General features: G+C 42.9%; 1 protein-coding gene and 1 long non-coding RNA gene across 10 annotated transcripts; both read right to left on the bottom strand.

Annotated features, from left to right (window-relative positions):
• Window positions 1–1,951: 1,951 nt before the first annotated feature.
• On the bottom strand, window positions 1,952–14,572 carry adisspb (adipose secreted signaling protein b). 9 transcript variants are annotated; one of them, XM_083679593.1, is made up of 8 exons: window positions 14,402–14,572; window positions 13,270–13,383; window positions 13,006–13,119; window positions 12,028–12,117; window positions 6,536–6,672; window positions 4,193–4,331; window positions 3,236–3,364; window positions 1,952–2,103 (listed from the first exon to the last, which is right to left on the bottom strand). In XM_083679593.1, exons 4-8 carry the CDS (start codon window positions 12,044–12,046, stop codon window positions 2,003–2,005), a joined length of 525 nt encoding a protein of 174 aa, XP_083535719.1. In that variant the 5' UTR covers window positions 12,047–12,117; window positions 13,006–13,119; window positions 13,270–13,383; window positions 14,402–14,572; the 3' UTR covers window positions 1,952–2,002. The 9 variants fall into 9 exon arrangements, with proteins under 9 accessions (XP_083535719.1, XP_083535721.1, XP_083535722.1 ...); XM_083679595.1 differs by having other exon boundaries at window positions 13,006–13,111; XM_083679596.1 differs by having other exon boundaries at window positions 13,006–13,069.
• A 495-nt stretch (window positions 14,573–15,067) lies between these two features.
• Window positions 15,068–17,500, bottom strand: LOC310803460. Its single transcript, XR_014554182.1, has 3 exons — window positions 17,438–17,500; window positions 15,408–15,570; window positions 15,068–15,254 (listed from the first exon to the last, which is right to left on the bottom strand). It is a non-coding gene; the product is annotated as an uncharacterized lncRNA (long non-coding RNA).
• Window positions 17,501–17,869: the final 369 nt, after the last annotated feature.

The raw sequence follows: 17,869 nt of genomic DNA, 5'->3' as shown, positions 1-17,869 counted from the left end.
CCGGTGCATTTGTGGGCTTTTAATTTGCAGTTGCAGCAGAGCAGGTTGTGTGATAGCTGGGGCTGAGCCAGGGAGCCACAGGCTTGGACAGACAGAGGAAATTGGACTTGTGAGAGGAAATTAGTGAGGGAAATGGAGGTGAAGAGAGGGAAACAATGAGAGAGAAATAGAGAGAGAGAGAGCGAGAGAGACAAAGAGATTGAATGTCTGTGAGTTAGCATTTGAGCCAATTCCAGCAGAGCATTGTAAGCTTAAATCATTTTGCACAGTTGGAGTGGAGTTCTGTTTTAATGTAGTGGAGGTGAGTAGAAGTTATGAGAGAATTGGTGTAGTTGTTAGTTCCTCAAGGGCCTCAATACCCACAGGTTTCAATGGTGACTTTGAGGCATCATACCCGACCAACAGGGTTAGTAAACCATCCAACCAAACTATGACTTATCAATCAAGAAAGTGCTGAAAGGTTGTAGTGGCATGCCCATTAAAAATTAGCCTCATCCTTAAACCTCCTGAGATTCATATAATATATTACAGTTACACCACACACTATCCACAAACACCATATAGCGGGATTGGTGTTCCCAAAAAGTACATTGGTGCTTCAGGAGAGTACATCATGTGAAAACATCAACATTGTGAAAATCAAGACTATTTATTCAGAAGAGGAAAAGTAAAACAAACACATATCAATGAAGGAAAGGGAAGACAGACAGCCTCAGAGCAGTATATTCCTTCAGCTCAGTCTAAACAATACAACGATGATGCAGTGGAGACTGCCCCCTTGAGGATACACACTGAACAACGCAACGGTAAAAAGAAGATAATTGATACCAAAACCTCTTTTTAAATACATATATTTGATTGTTTTATTGCATAATAAAATAAGGACAACACAGTTAATCACTCACACACACACACACACACACACACAAGTATTGACAGACAAAATGCTACATTCCTGTGCATCAAGAGTTGACATTATGCCTTAATCACACAATTTTGCTCTGGATGGTTGTATAAATCAAGAGAGACCCTTCTAAACAGGGCTGAAAAAACACAACATAGCTGATTATACACAGAAACAAAAAGACAGAAGAGTTGTATGTCTAGTTCCAATTAAGGCTGAGAACATTCAATGCAAGTAGAATTACTGATGAGGGTGAAGAAGGATGAAACAGGAAGGCTGTTTTCACAGGGGAACCTGCCTGAACTATGACCGTCTGAATGGACTGAGAGAAAAGTGTGAGGTTTGCGGTGGAGGGCAAGGTCTAACTAAGGGTGTTGGTCATCACATCGGCAGTGTGTTCTAGTGACAATGGTGCTATTCTCTCGAGTTTAGAAAATACATTTCAATAGATATAAAATGATCTTCAAAATAGGCCAACCTATTTTAAATGCAGTTCCACCAACTCTGAACATGTCCCTATTCAACCCCTTGGATGGCAGGTGAGTGGTTTTGGGGAAGAAAGCAGTTCTTGGTAATGGTTAATGGTGGAGAGGCGATGTAGGCACTTGTGATTAATAGGGGAATTGTTAAGGTTGGAAGTCCCGCAATGTTATCCATTGTGCCATATGCTTAAACATTTAGTGGTCTGTACTGTAGTGATTCAGACGAAGCTGAGGTGAAGCAAGACTGGGCTGATAAAATGGGCTGGATTTATTATGTCAGCTTTGCTTCCCCCTACAGGTCTCCTCAGAAAACTCAGATTTAACTTGTAAAAAGTAAAGGGGCAAGGCTGGGACAATCAGACATCGATGCAGTAGTAATAAGACTGAAAGTAACACAGAGGATCTAGAGAGGATCAAAGCAGGACGACACTCTTCACTGATGAACAACTCATCTTCCTGCAGGAACAGGACATTTAGAAGTGTTTGGGTTCATTTTCAGTAAGTGGATATGAAATACATGGCACATTCTTTTGTGTGTGTGTGTGTGTGTGTGTGTGTGTGTGTGTGTGTGTGTGTGTGTGTGGGGAAAGGGCAGGGTGTGGATTTCAGATCTCATCTAGTCAAATCCTTGCCAGTCGCTCTGTTCAGAGTCATACTCCAGCTCCACACCCACACAACGCACTCCTTCCAACAACATGGGCGTACCATGGTGACGGTCTGAAAGAAAGGGAAAGAGAAAAACAGTGGGAGAGAGAGAGTGAGTGAGTGAGTGTGTGTGAGTGAGAGAGCAAGAGAGAAAGAGGGGGAGAGTGTGTGTGAGTCAGTGGGTGAGAGAGAGAGAGAAAGAGAAAGAGGGAGAGAAAGAGACAGAAAATTGCATTATTTCTTATTATTATTCTGTTTTGTCTACATACCATCCAGTGCCAGGCATTCACAGTATGCTGCTTCTTAGAGTGGAGAGGCTGTGAGTAAAGAGCTTAAGCTGTTGATCTGTTTCCCACCCCTCCCCATACACAGACAGACATCCCCCCCCCAATGCAGATGTTTGTGTTGTCCCTTTGTGAATAAAACTGACCGCTCTCCCAAGACACACACGTGTGTGTGTGCACGCATGCACGCATGGACACACACACACACTCGCACGCCCACACACACACGTACATACATACACACACAAACACGCACACATCTGCTGACACTAATGCCAGTCTGTAATTTGCACTGGCACTCTCTTAAGTATAGAAATTACTTATAATAAATAAATAAATATACAATGCTTTCTGTTAAAAGCAAATTAATTTATTTTAGACCTTGAGTGAATAATAACTCCACTGACAGCGTCCAGCAATTGAAAGCTCACAGTTACTTACAGACAGAGCTGCTAGTAGCACTCCACCTAATTATGATTGACTTGTCTCTGAATCACCCAAGCTAGGTTTATTGATGCTCAAACCATGCTGTTGGGACTGACCAGCAGAGGGCAGAAGCGTACTACTTAATGCTGTCCTCTCCTTTCACTACTGCACAATTGTATCCAAAATGTCTTTGCTGGGTAGCGCTACAAGTGAATCAATGAGCTAGTTTGATGATAGTTTTAGTGACAGTATGGTGTATCCCACTCGTCATCACCTCCAGGGTTTGCATGAGAAATCATGCAAAGGTTTCTGTGTGTTGGCTGACAAAAGTAGTTAAATGTACAGTAGAACTGTGGAGGCTGGTGGGGGTAGAAGAGGGCAGGCTTATTGTAACACGTTTGATACCATTCCTCATTCCATTTCATGCATTGAGCCTGTCCTCCTTTCTACCTCCACCAACAACTGGTTATCATCACTGGTGTTGCCAGCCTTACCTATGACTCGGGCGTGCACCTTGACCCTCACACAAATGTCCTCCTTGCTCTCGCTCACCAGCAGCACCTCCTCACACAGCACCCCCTCCTGGTGGGCCATGTACTCACATGTCACTCTCAAACCTCCTGCTGGGGGAGGAGGGGGGGAGCGAGAGAGAGAAAGGAGAGAGAGTAGAGAAAGACAGCACGAGGGACAAAGAAAAAGAGAAAGGAGAGAGATAAAGAGATGGGGAAGGGGCAGCAGAGAAATATAGACCAGGGTCAAAAAAAGAAAGAAAAAAGGAACGATGACAGGGATTAGAGAAAGAAGCGTTTTGAAGTCCATTTCTTTCTCATGGTCCATTTCTCATTTTTCTTCTCTCTGTTCCTCATCTGTTCCTCATCTCCTCCTCTCTCTATCTATCTCTCTATTGCACCACTGCATTAGCAAGGCTGATTGTTGTTTCTATTGAATGGCCACGGACAGAAGCCAGACAAACATACAACGGTCAGAGGAGCAAAATGTCGACCTGAGTGGAAAAGTTGTAGAGGTCAAACACATAAACACAGCTGGCAAATGTGTAAACTATCATAATTTACACACACACACACACACACACACACACACACACACACACACACACACACACACACACACACACACAGTACAGGAGGTCACAAAAGGTAGAAGTGAAAGTAGAGGATCTGCTATTAGTAGTGTAGTGGAAAAAAAATACTTGCTAATACTGTACTACTGTAACAATATTTCAAAATCAAGGGTCACACTGAATTTGCAAATCAGTAAAAGATTTCAACACTTTTGCTTTCTGTCACAAAGTGGGGAAATTAGAAATGGGCAGGGGTGTGAGAGGTTGGGACAGTGCTTAGGGTTGGGGTAGAGCCACGTCTGGGTCTGGGTTTGGAGCTGGGAACTTAGGAGAGGTCCTGAAGCAGGGTCTGGCAGACATATGGACCTACCTTCTGAGACGGGTGTGATATCAGTGATCCGGAGGTGAGGGTTGGGTACTGGTGCTGGACACACATCCTTCCCCAGGGAAGGCACCTCAGGGAGGGTGAAGACTATCTCATACCTGTGCTGAGTCTTCAGGAAGCCAACCTGAGAATGCAAAGCACAGACGGTTACAGTCCATGGGGTAGGATCTCTGACCAGATCAAAGGGAGTCAGTGTGTTTCCATCTATAACAGCAGACTCAGTGCGGTTGAAAATACCAACTGACAGGATGCAGCTGCCCTAAAAATTGATATGAATTGGAGCTGTTCTACAAAGTAGCTTCCTGTTTTAAACACGCATGTCCTTAAACATTATTTGATGTAACAAAATTAAATTTGCTTCTATGATTAAGGTCCTGTCTGGTTGATGGGATTGTGCATTTCATATTCACCATACATATTATTTAATAACAGAGAGGAAGAAGGGGAGCGAAGATGAAGAGAGAAACATGAAAGAGGGAGAGAGAGCGAGAGCAAACATCTACAGGCGATAAAGAGGGAGAAAAAAGAGAACCGAGAGATAGAGAGAGAGAGAGAAAGGAGGGAGCCAAAGATAAGCTACATCCCTTCCAGCGGGAGTCGTAAGCATTAATCAAGCAACTCCAGCCTGACACAACCCCTATAGTCAAACAACAAACACAACAAAAACACAAAAAAGTTAGGAGAGGGTGAAGAGAGGAAAAAAGATAGAAGAAAGAAGAAAAGAAATGGAGGGCTTTGACAGGGCTCTGCATACTGCCTCCATCCCACACTCTCCCACCACATCTAAAGCCGGCTGCCGGAGCGATACCACCGCCCGTCTCCATGGCAACCTGATGGTTCCGAGGGGGTAGTGTAGACACAGCATATTCACCGTGTCATCGGTCTGATAGACCCCTGCTCCCACTCTGGGGCAACGGAATCAAAGGGCCTGTCACAACCGCATACCCACCCACGCCCCACTGTACTGCAGAGAATAATGCTACGCCTCTCTGATCCATACACACACACAGACACACACACACACAGACACACACACAGACACACACACAGACACACACACACACACAGACACACAGACAGACACACACACACACACACACACACACACACACACACACACACACACACACACACACACACACACACACACACACACACACACACACACCTCTTTATATGCCTCTATTTAATCATGCTGATACGGATGTGAATACAATTCAAGTCCAGGCTAAGAAAAGTGTTTTTTAAGAACTTCTTATTTTTCTTGATGTAAATTGTGATCCTGTGATCCTGGGGAATGCTGTAAAGCCCACACATGAGTCTCTCTTTCCCAGTCTCTATTGCCCTTCCCCATCTCTTTCTCTATCTCTCTCTCATCATGTGTTGGGACCCTGTGATCTTGGGGAATGCTGTGAAGCCCACACAGACACTCTTGTCAGACTGTGATCTGTTCTAGTTGAAGAAAGTTGGTCAAGTTCAGTCTCTCTCTACTGATGCTTATTCACCATGCTTATGGTAACAGCTTGGGCTGCATTGATCACACACAACCCGGACATGGCGACTGCATTGTACTGGCACATCCCCTCAACTCATCTCTCAGTTTACACAGGCAATAACATGCCAAGCCAGAGAGAATATGGTCTACAACCTCTGGTATGCTGTTACCTGTTAGCATGCACACAGCAACCCAGTCTTCAGTGTTCACTGGAACAATAAGGAAAGAATTAACAACGGTGGTTAAATGGAGGACTATGGGAAGTGGGAACAGGTTGGATAGGGAACTGAAGGAGACCTTTCTAAACTGAACCTTCAGAGGTTACAATCTCTGTTATGAATGTGTCCTGCTACCCAGCATAAGTGTTGCACGGAATGTTTGAGAACGGTTTGCGAGGGAGGTAATGGCTTGAGTGTTCTTGCAGGAACGGAGGGCAATAGGAACAGGTTGGGTACATGGGGCTGAGGTAGGAGGTATGACATCTTTGTACTTAGCCTTCACAGCAGATAGAAGAGATTAGTAGAGATGAGAGGGAAGTTGCTATGCAGGTTAAGCCCATCACAGTTCAGACAGAGGGGTTGGCTGGATTCTACCTTGAACTGGACTGACACTTCTATAGAGGAGAGGAGAGGGGGGGCACATTTCAAAGAACATTGGCTCTAGGGGGAATTCGATTGAAAACTAGAGACAGAGCTTGCCAGCCTGTTGAGATAAAATTCTGAAATTAGATTAGGTAATGATTGAGTCATAGGGAGCTTATTGGCAGTGGATGGGGAGTTAGGGGCCATTGTGTGGTTATTTACCCACTCTGCCAATCATAAACTCAAACCCACCTTGACCATGAAGTTCCCATCAGCCTCTGGGATCACCATGACGACAGAGTCATGCAGCTTTTCGTCAAAGTGCACGTGGGAGGGGGCTGCAGTGGCCTCTTCTGAGAAACGGACACCCCCCGCCTTCGCCATCGAGTCTGAGGAAAAGAGATTAGCTACCTCAGTTACGTTACATTACACATACACACACACACACACACACAACTTAACCTTGCACAGACACAGTGACATACACACTCACACCTACAGTCAACACACAAAAGCAAATGTAACCCCCCCCGCCCAACCCTAACACACACACACACACACACACACACACACACACACACACACACACACTGTTTGCTTAAGTATTCAGACCCCTTGCTGGCTCTCTTATAATTAGCTCACAGGTTCGCCCTAGGGGATACTCAAGTATTCAAGTCCAATCATTCAACGTGTTTACCTCTGGAGGCACGCCCAGGCGCTCACAGCTAGCTGAGAAGCCCCAAAAAGACAGCATATCACGGTTGTGCTTTGTGACAGATTTCAATCATTGTTTAAATAACATCCTTAATAAAAGTGCAATCTTTAAGTATTGGCTTATTCTACAATAATATTTCCTCCAGCCTCTGGCAGAAAATCCACCTCAGTTCTCATACAGACACGCATGCACAATCAGGGACACGCTGGTCCACTCTTTCTAGAAGTCAGACCATTCAAATGGGTTATCCCTCCAAGGCAACTACAAGTGTGGAAGATGTGCTCAATTTAAGAACACAGATAATTGTAAATATTTTACCGATTCCCTCACTGGCCGAAAGTTCCACCAGTTCATTATTTCTACCTCTACCAACGTTGTTTAGATGCTGACGTGCCCATGAGGAAAAGCCTATGTGGGTCAAACAAACATATGTTTGAAAATAAGAACATCTCAATACAAAACAGCAATACCTACTGGCAGTATTGAGTATGCTATGGCAAAACATTACTTGGAAGTCAAACACTGCTCCCCGTCCTCTTTGCGCTTTGCGGTCCTGGAACAGGTCACTATCTATTAGGAGTTGGCTTTCACAACATGAGACTTTTGGGATCAATAGATTGAATACCATGTACCCTCAAGGCCTGATCAATGATTTTTCATTTAAACCATTCTTGTAGTTATCTGTAGTTATCATGTTCCTACATGTAAATAGTCTTTCTGTTTATTGTTATACTAAACAAAAACTATTTTTGTAGGCTTTGCTGAACATGATGTATGTAGTTGTAGTTGTGTCCAAAAAATAAAATAAAAATGTTATTTGTATATATTGTATACATTATTTTATCCACTATGCACCGCCCACACACAGATGTGGGTAATTGCAATTATCACTACACCCGCATATAAATAAAATATGGCTTTGGCAAATATGTTGATGCTCTGATGAGGGTGTAGCAGTCGAATAGCTTTAGCCTGCCTGGCAGAAAATAAAAAGGTGAAATGAGGCGACGTCTTCCTGTCCTTTTTCAAATATTTTGGAGTGCCGCCTTTTCCCCATTGTTCCATGAACTTGGGATTTATTTGAACTGTATATATATATGTCTGTACATGTCTTGTAAGTACAATGGAATGTACTGTGAATCACTTTAAATAGTAATTACTTTAATTTGCCCTGGCACCTTAATCCTTAGTTCTTTATCAATGTCCCAGTGGAGTTGTAAACTCACAACCTCGACAGGGGCAGGGAGAGGGGAGAGAGGGAGAGAGAGAGAGAAGACAAGACAAGATAAAGGCTTAAAAAGAAACTTGAAAAGATGACAGGCCATAACAGGAGAAATGGCCTATCCAAGTAGGAGGTGTGGGAGAGAGTAGACCAGAGATGGAGTCAAAACCGAAACCCTGATCCTAATGAAATCTGCATTCACAAAGTGTCTCTTTTAGATCATTATGAATAACATTACATGGACAGGAGTGACCTGATCCTAGATCAGCACTTTGTGGATACGGGCCCAGATTTAGCCAGAGCAAACAATAGAGCTTGCACAGACATGTGACCTCCCCATCTGAAACATCTCTAGCCTGAATCAATCACCTATCATAAGTCTTATAATAACATTGTGTTCCCTCATCAAATGTTGCGACAAGCAGATGTTTATTCTGCAAAGCATTCTTCAGTGAGGGAGAATGGAAACACTGGTTTCTTTATGACTGTTGAGCCAACCTCATACCAATTATCAATCTTTCCCCATAAAAGGCTCTTTTTCCATGACTGTAAATATTTTGTTCAAATTGCCTTACTTTTTTAAAGCGATTACAGTTTCCCAGAGCTTTTAATGAGGCCCTCAAATAACAAGCACTCCAGACTCCTAAGGCAGAAAACAAATTTACAATCAAAAGATGAAAATGCCATGTTCTTCTCTCTTGTAAAGAAAACACTATGTTTTTAAGACTTCTATAGTAATTACTAATCCCTGTCCATCAAAGACATTTGAAGTTCACATGGGAAACTGTGGGCCCAGAAGCATTTGAAATGTGTGCACAATGCGTGTTTGTGTGTGTGTGTGTGTGTGTGTGTGTGTGTGTGATAAAGTGACTCATGACCTTCACCCAGTCACACCTCCAACAGTGCAGACTACACCACTGTTGATAGCTGCTTGGCTTGCCTTTTCCCATTTAGCAGTCAGTTACTAATTAAAAGTCCTCTGTTGTTGCCCTCTAATCGTTGACTTGCTCAGCAGCCAGGCAGCTGCATTGTCAGCAGCTTGAGTGCAGAACAACATAAACAAGTAGCTTTATAATTACTTCTTGTGAATCTTTGAAGCAGACCCCTGACACTGATCTTCTGGCATAGATTCATACTAATGACTAGAGTCTATCATTTCCATTACTCATTATACTAGAGTTGCTGGCACACTGAGAGATGAGGGATTTTAGAGGAACCATTGGGTTAATATGACTAATGGATCTGCTAGCCTATACAGGACAGAAAACCTGACAGTGCGTGTGTGTGTGTGTGTGTGTGTGTGTGTGTGATCCAGATCTATGAGAGAAAGGGAACTCTGTGCAGTATGCCCAGTCGGTGTGACGTCTAGGCCCCATTGGATGGTTGATATGATGATGATACCATATGGGCTCGATGCCTGCTCATTATCACAATGCTGAGAGATCCATGGCATTTTGGACAAGGCAGATAATCCACATTCTCTGGACACCAGCCCAGACAGTGGAAGGGACACTGTGCTAGCCAACATCCCAGTGTACAGTACCATGCAGTGGAGTACAGGGGCTGGCTTCTCATGGAGTAGCCTAATCTTACGCCAAATCTGTCTGTCAGTGTCTCCATCACCGTTTCATTTAGCCATTGTCGGATATTAGAATATTCTGTCTGCCTGTCTGCCTCCTATCTCTCATCACTCCCACACTCTCTCACAAACACACACACACACACACACACAAACACTCTCTCACACTCTCTCACAAACACACACACAAACCCTCTCTCACAAACACAAACACACACACACACAAACACTCTCTCCTCTAGGCTCCCATACTGTTTCTTTATCTCCATCTGTCACATGCACGCTATTGTCGGTCTCTCTTTCTGTGCCTCAGCCTCCTTTCTGTCTCCTTTTCTCCAAGATAAAGAGGGAGGCGAGTAACTTCCCAGCTGTGCACAACACTAAGCAAAGATTTATTGTCTTATCGTCAAACTTTCTCTGATAATCATGGAAACCGCCTCTACAGACTGTGTCTCAGGGCTCAGTTCCCTTTCTGTTGATCTCTTTTTACCTCTGCAGAGAAGACAAACACAAACACACACACACACACACACACACACACACACACAAACAAACGCATAACCATGCGCACAGGCAGAGGCACGCACACACACACCCTGTGTCTTTGGCTCCATCACAAACACATTAAAAATGCATTCAAGTGCATAGAAATAGGAAGCGAGTGCAAATGTTAAATCTACTGTCTCATCCTGTAACCTTATCAAAGACAGGACAAAGGCCCAGGGAGAGCTCTCTTTGTGAGGACAGACAAAGACCCCATCTCCACCGGGGGGGAATAGAGACGTATTAATGAAATGTGTTTAGTCACACCCACACTGGTGTGTGCTGTCCATGTTGTTTCCATGGGGTTCCTTAGCTTTTCCTGGTTATATCTTCTCTCAATCAGACACACTTGTTCGATAGAACAGAATCCTGCTGTAGCATTGAGGGCAATAAGGAGCTACTCTGTATCGTCCTGGTGCCAATACCTCCCATCTTGCCCCAACAAAGACCCTAAAATCACACAAAAAATCTATTACAGGTTAATACTGCAAATGCAATTAAATATCCTTCACCCCTTCTGAGGAGTGCAAGTTGTTTGGTCAGTGAAAGGGCAGATTGGGGGCTCTCAGTTTAACAACAGCAAGCACCTGTAACAAGTTTTGGAAGTGCCGCATCAACTCCAGAAAAAGTCAAATTAGCTTTCTTGTCCAGGTTCCAGGAATTCATTTTTTTTCCTTTCCTGATGACATCATAGCAGGAAGGTAGCCCAAGGGCACAGTCCAGAAACATCTCCCTAGATGCTACCTCCTATGCACTTGGGTTGATCTGTAAAGATTGGATAGGTATGAGAAATATGTTGAAAATGTCATGTTGAGGGCAAGAGCAGCTCCAGCATCTCTAACTCATCCTTATCCAATCCCTTCAGATCTACATGAAGTGGTAGGGGGAGGGGCTATCTCTGTACCAAGGGGCACAGTTGACTGACCAGTCAGAGAAGGCAGTGATGTCATCGTGATGGAGCCCTTAGATATGAAGGAGAGGCTTGAGAATTGTATGGAGACCAAAGGGAACCTGATCTAGACATCAACAATAGCCTTTTCTCAATTGTTAGGAACATGACTCCTCATGTCCTCTCCTCCATCCTCCACTCCTATCCTACTAAAAACCCATTGGAGGAGAAGATCTAGGTTCCTCCCCTTACATATTCTCCTCCAATGCTCTTTGAGAACGAAGCGAGTGGAGGACGGATGAGAGGACGCGAGGAGTCGTGTTCCTAACTGTTGAGAAAAGGCTAATGTCTGCCAGTCTCCCCTGGCTGCCACCCTCGCTCCTCCTCCTCCTCTCCCACAGTGAGCCAGAGCAGACAAAGACCAGTGGAACTGAAAGGCCTAGCCTGCTTGATCAATGTAGAGGCTACAGCAACACTGTGAGAACAACAGGGGCCTGGGCGTAAACTCAACTTGACATTGGTTTGAATTACACAATTGAACACACAATAACCCATATAAAATATGATAGCATCAGTGCTCATGCTAGGGTTAGAGAGACAGGAAATTGTCAATAGGATTGATGTGTTTTTTTATATAAACCCTCTGGGGTTTCTCGCCACCTTGCCTGTACATGCCTGTGTAATCCATTTTTATTGGCACTAAGTTTTCTTCACTTGTATTGCGTTGCGTAAATAAAAGAATGTGCACAGTAATACTAATACATAATGCATAAACTAGTAGGTAGGCTCTACTCACTCTTCCTAGCAGTGGCCATGCCAGGGTATCGTCAGTCCAACACAGACACCAACAGAATCTGTTACAGCTCTGTCATCTCACTGGCCCGGCCTGAAAGACAGATAGAGGAGAGAGAGGTTGATATTGAGGAGGGGCAAGGAGGAGAATAGCCTCCACAGACAGGGTGAGAGGAGGAACAATTGTCTGACATACAAGACAAGCTGGTATTTTCTTTCTAAATCCACCCCAGGTTACCATGTATTTCAATCAGTGCACACACCTGGGCAAGCCCAAGCACAGGAGACTCCCGACTGTGAGTTCAATTAAAGAAAACACAACAAACATTCGAAGAGGATTAAGTTAAAGCAGGACTCTGAAGCTTGGGGCATTTAGAACAATTTAAGGAACATCTCTGGCCACAGGTTCTGGAAAAGAAAACCTCACAATATGGACAATATAAATAAGGAGCTGGGCATCTTAAAAGGATGTCAAAGGACACTCTCCTGGTGTTGATAAAATGATGTCAGGTGTAGATGACTTTATACTTCTAAATAGCCTCTTTGTTTATCTAACTTTGGAATAACTGACATGAAAAGTTCTTATTCCACATTTGTAATCACACAAACTCAGATGGAACTTCATTACTATGCAATTACGTACTAATTAATGAGTAATGTATTATGTAACAGTATAGAGCTATAACTAGTTCTGTCCTTTTAGATCAGTCATTGGTTGAAAGCCATTTAGGTGTCCCTTTGTAAGCACACATACCATAAGGTGTTCTTATAACTCAACTCTGAAAAATGTATACACATAAATAATGTATTTTGTGATGTACATCTGATCTGAGTATTGAAAAATACTTTCAATGCTACAATTCAAATGTCCATCACTCAAGTTTAGTTATTTTTATCACAGGAAAGAGGGCTATATTCCAAGATCACTTCCACTCCCTCACATACTTAACCACTTGCAACAGTGTGAGAAAGGGCAACTCACACTCAGAAGTCTGAGACCCAGAGCCACTTGAGGGTTGAACTCAGTTGTCTTCAGTTTAGAGAGCCTGGGAAAGAAGACGAGAGGACGGACGTAATGTCAATCCCTGCTGTTTCCCTTGAAAAGAAGTAAAAGAACCATCCCAAAGGCACAATGAACATACAGTATGTCATGTCCATTGACAATTACATTGGCACAGATAGTGTCCTCTATTCACTCTATTAACTAATGACAGTACTCATTTGAACAGCAAAATAGGTCACTCACTCTCATTAGAAAGTGACGCTTGGGACATTAACCTCTGGCTCTGAAGCTGGGCCGCATAGCCTAGCAGTCACAGCCTGTCTGCAGAGTGTGTGTTTGGGAGGAGATTACCGGTATCTAAGATGCAACAATGTCAGGAAATTGTCAGGAAAGCTTATATATTCGTTTAATCATTAATGTAGATAAAGAGAAAAGCTCTGAAACAATGGAATCATGTTTGTATGTATGTAGGCCTATATATTTCTTTAATACTTTATTTATAGATCAAATCCAGGACAACTTTTAAAACCCTACATGGCCATACTTACATAACCAGAGGATTGCCTGGAGCAAGCAAGGGCACATATTAAAGTTATTAATTGAAATATTAACAATATGCAATGGTTACATTATAGGCATGTTAATGTATCAGATGAATATAGTAGGTTCACTGATGCATACTGTAATGTTAATTTATCTATTAAGAGAAAGAAGACACACATACTAAATGTAACATCAGTAAAAAAAAATTGAGGACAATTAAGCTCAACAACATTGAGTTGAGTGTGTTGAGTGAATTGATCAATAGCAGGGCACACCCAAATATTTAGATAGCTACTGACTGTAGCCTACGCCAGATCAGCTCAACATAGGCTGCTCAAACTAATGTCATTGCTACATTACATAGCGTGACTGACTAGTTGGCAGATGCCTAGGAGACAGCTTAACAGAAGAGCTCAGCAAATCAAAATTGCATGCATACGTACTGCCTGTGGGTAGTTAGCTAATTGAAACATGTTTGTTATAGGCTATAGACCACAACATTACTGCAATATACCGCATTTACAATGGACCGTTAAGTACGATTGTAACATAATAAACAAATTTGATCCGAGATACACAACTTTATGTGCAGCCTATTGTGGGTGTATCGAATAAAACCACTAGATGTCTTTGCCTACAAACATAACCAAAATAGTCTCGAATATTTTGAAAATAAACATGTAGCCTATGCTGGTAGTATAGCGAGTGCGTCCAGCAAAAGGTTGCACCTGTCAGTCCCCCGCCCACCCATTTGCCTTCAGTGTCACAAAAGTTACTCTTGATCGCATTGTATCGGGCAGCAGCTTGAATCCAAATGTTCCGTGCAACTCACCTAGCGATCAATTCAACATCCGCAAATCTTGTCAAGTAAATACTGCAAACAGTCGTTTGTGGAAGCAGTAGTCTCTTGCCTCAAGTCAGCGCAGCAAAGCAACGAGCACCCAAAAATGAATAAATGAATAACCCGGAGGATGGAACGGCTCCCATCCACTCTACTCCCCTTTCGCTGGGTGTCTATCGCCAACTTCCGCATCGATCACGTGGTCTGCCGTCTAATTTAGGAGAGTGAGAGAGAGGCAAAATAACCACGGCGATTGCCAATGTCTTGATTTAACAATACGTGTATTATTCACATAAATTATGAATACTTAGTGTCAATGGTTCGTATCTATCAGAGATGCCTGGCTGGTTTGATAACATGAGCGTTCCCTCCTCCCAGTGCATTCATGGTATGGTTTCGCTACCTTGTGGACTGTCTCTGCTATGACATGATAGAGGATTAGACAGAGCTGTAAGAGAAGTTGGATTTCAAGCAATATCACAAAAACTCGATAACAGTTAAATAACAGTTAAATTGTCAAAAGCGAACTTACACACAATGGTAACAGATATAATATCATTCGTTTATTTGTGCTAACTTTGTGATAGATTACCATTCAAAGAGGTACTATGTTTTGTGACAATGAGTATGACCAGTAATACCTCATGGCCAAGAGACGATAATGCATAGTGTATGACAGCTTTAATCAAATATATAACACAAATACATAAAAGTATCTTGTTCTGCTTTTCTCAATCTTGACACTTCGTAACACTGTTCCCTTAATCTTTAGGAATAAGGCTGACTGAGATTCCTCTTCGTAGTTGATAGTGCCGCACTGTCTTTTCCTCATCCAGACGTTCCCCTGTAAAGAATAGAGATCACACGTCCCTTCTTTTAATACCAGGTGAGTTAGGATCATATAACACAATGTCTTCAGAGTCTTATGTGTGATGTAGAAGTAAAATGCAAAGTAGTATTGTGTGAAAAAGAATGGTCTTTCTCAGTTTATTTATACCATTGTAAACTATACGCATTTTTCTGCTGTCCCTTCCTGCCTGTTTGCATGCTTCCTCCAGCACAGATGAGATGCTTTCCAGGGGGAAGATGTCCACATTCAGGTTCTTCCCAGCACACCTTACAAGGATGTTGATGTTGTCCACATCCTCCAAGTCAACAGCCTTAGGTGGGCAGAAGGCACACATTTATTGTTGATTGCCAAGTATAAAATGGAAAGTCTGTATGACTTATTAGGTATGGTGTTAAAGGGATAGTTCACTATTTTAGACCAAATGTAGTCTATAGGCCAAGAGAAACTGTAATGTTTTTTTAACATAGCCACTACTAACTTCAGCTAACTTTAGCAATGGGAGTGATTCAGGGAACAACAACAAAAGAATGAGTCAGTGTGTGTGGCCAAATCACCTTAAATTAACTCTCTGACTTGGTTGGAAGTTACTTTGAGATGATTTGGTGACAAATGATGAACTCTTTTTTAGTTAAAAAATCAATCGTTCCAATTGTTTTTTTGTTAGTGGTGGCTAAAGTTAGCTGAAGTAAGTAAGTAAGTAATATTTGAACCATGGATTACATTTACTGCTGGCTCATACTTTCAAGGTAAGGAACCATCAGCTAAATGGTATATATATCAGCAACAACGATGAGTCGGCCTACAGGGAGGAGGTCCAGCACCTAACAGTGTGGTGCAACGACAATAACCTGGCTCTCAACACCAAGAAGACCAAAGAACTCATTGTGGACTTCAGGAAGTCTAAAGCTGGCGCACACACCCCCATCCTCATCAACGGGACTGAGGTGGAGCGAGTCACCAGCTTCAAGTTTCTGGGTGTCCACATCTCTGAGGACCTCTCCTGGACCCTCAACACCTCCACCCTGATAAAGAAGGCTCACCAGCGTCTCTTCTTCCTGAGGAGACTAAAGAAGGTCCATCTGTCTCCTCAGATCCTGGTGAACTTCTACCGCTGCACCATCGAGAGCATCCTCACCAACTGTGTCACAGTATGGTATGGCAACTGCTCGGCATCGGACCGGAAAGCACTGCAGAGGGTGGTGAAAACTGCCCAACGCATCACCGGTTCCTCACTCCCCTCCATCGAGGCTGTCCAGGGCAAACGATGCTTGCGTAAGGCACGCAGCATCGTCAAGGACATTTCTCACCCCAACCATAGACTTTTCACCCCACTCCCCTCCGGGAGGCGCTACAGGTCTCTCCGCACCCGAACCAGTAGGTTCAGAGGCAGCTTCTTCCCTGCGGCTGTCACCCTACTGAACTTGAACACTGCACCGACCTGACAACCTACTACCCCTGCAACCCCCCCCCCCCCCCCCACCCGGACAATTGCACTATTACTCCCCTCCCCTGCTCTTACTCAATACCACTGCTCTTCTGTACATACCTGTCCATACTGTTCATACTGTTCATAATGCACATATCCTTATATTTTCTTTAATACTACTGCACATACTGTACATACCTGTTTATACTGTTTATACGGCATTCCATATTTATATTTATTCTGCTATCTACCTCATGTTACTGTTAATACATATATACTGCTAGACTGCATTACCCATACAGCTCATATGCTGCTACACTGTTCATACTGTAACTATTTATTCTGCTATAATGCTACTGCTACTCATATACTGCTATACTGCACTGCTTATATTATACTGCACTACTTACTGATCATACATTGCACTACCTGTAAATACTGTTCATTGCACTTTCTGCTATTTTGCACTTCTGGTTAGACGCTAACTGCATTTCGTTGTCTCTGTACTTGTACTCTGCACAATGACAATAAAGTTGAATCTAATCTAATCTAATCTAATATCTGACTATAAGTTGTAAAATATTGAACTATGCCGTTAATCAGTAACTCAACTGATGGGCCACGTCCACTCCTTGCTTGACAAGAAGCCAGGCTACTTGAATAGGGGAGATACAAATGTTCTTGTAAATACCACTTCCGTGAGGTGTGGTTTGTTTCACTGAGATGCAGAAGAGGGGTCTCTCCTACTTACTTCCTTGTAGAAACACCCATTAATCTTGTCTCCTTGCTGTGTTGACCTGGGGAAAACCCCATCTATCTCATCTCCTGGCTCTGTACACCTGGGTGGGGAAAAACCGATGTATTCTGCTGTAAACACACTAGGCCGACTGAAAAAAGTGTCTTTTATAAAAATGAAAATAAACAATATTATAAGCATTCTTCTAAAAACCACTAAAGAGAAATTAATTATAAAGAGTGAGTCTATTGAAAACCTGCCTATAACAAACAACATTGAAAAGAAAAGGTTGGTTTCTCAGTAAAAGTGGAAAAACTGGAAATGTGATTGTGGTAGTGTTGCAAAGTAATACAGTATGCTGCTTCTAGGCTTGGACTTGACCTGTGTAGAAAAATAAACAGATTTCATAACTGCTGTAGACTCACTTGGCAGCAGGTGAAGGGTCCG

The sequence above is a fragment of the Argentina silus genome, assembly GCF_951799395.1.
Source record: "Argentina silus genome assembly, chromosome: 1".
In the NCBI taxonomy this organism is placed as follows: domain Eukaryota; kingdom Metazoa; phylum Chordata; class Actinopteri; order Argentiniformes; family Argentinidae; genus Argentina; species Argentina silus.
Note: the sequence above shows the minus strand (reverse complement) of the source record. Positions and strands in the feature narration are given on the sequence as shown.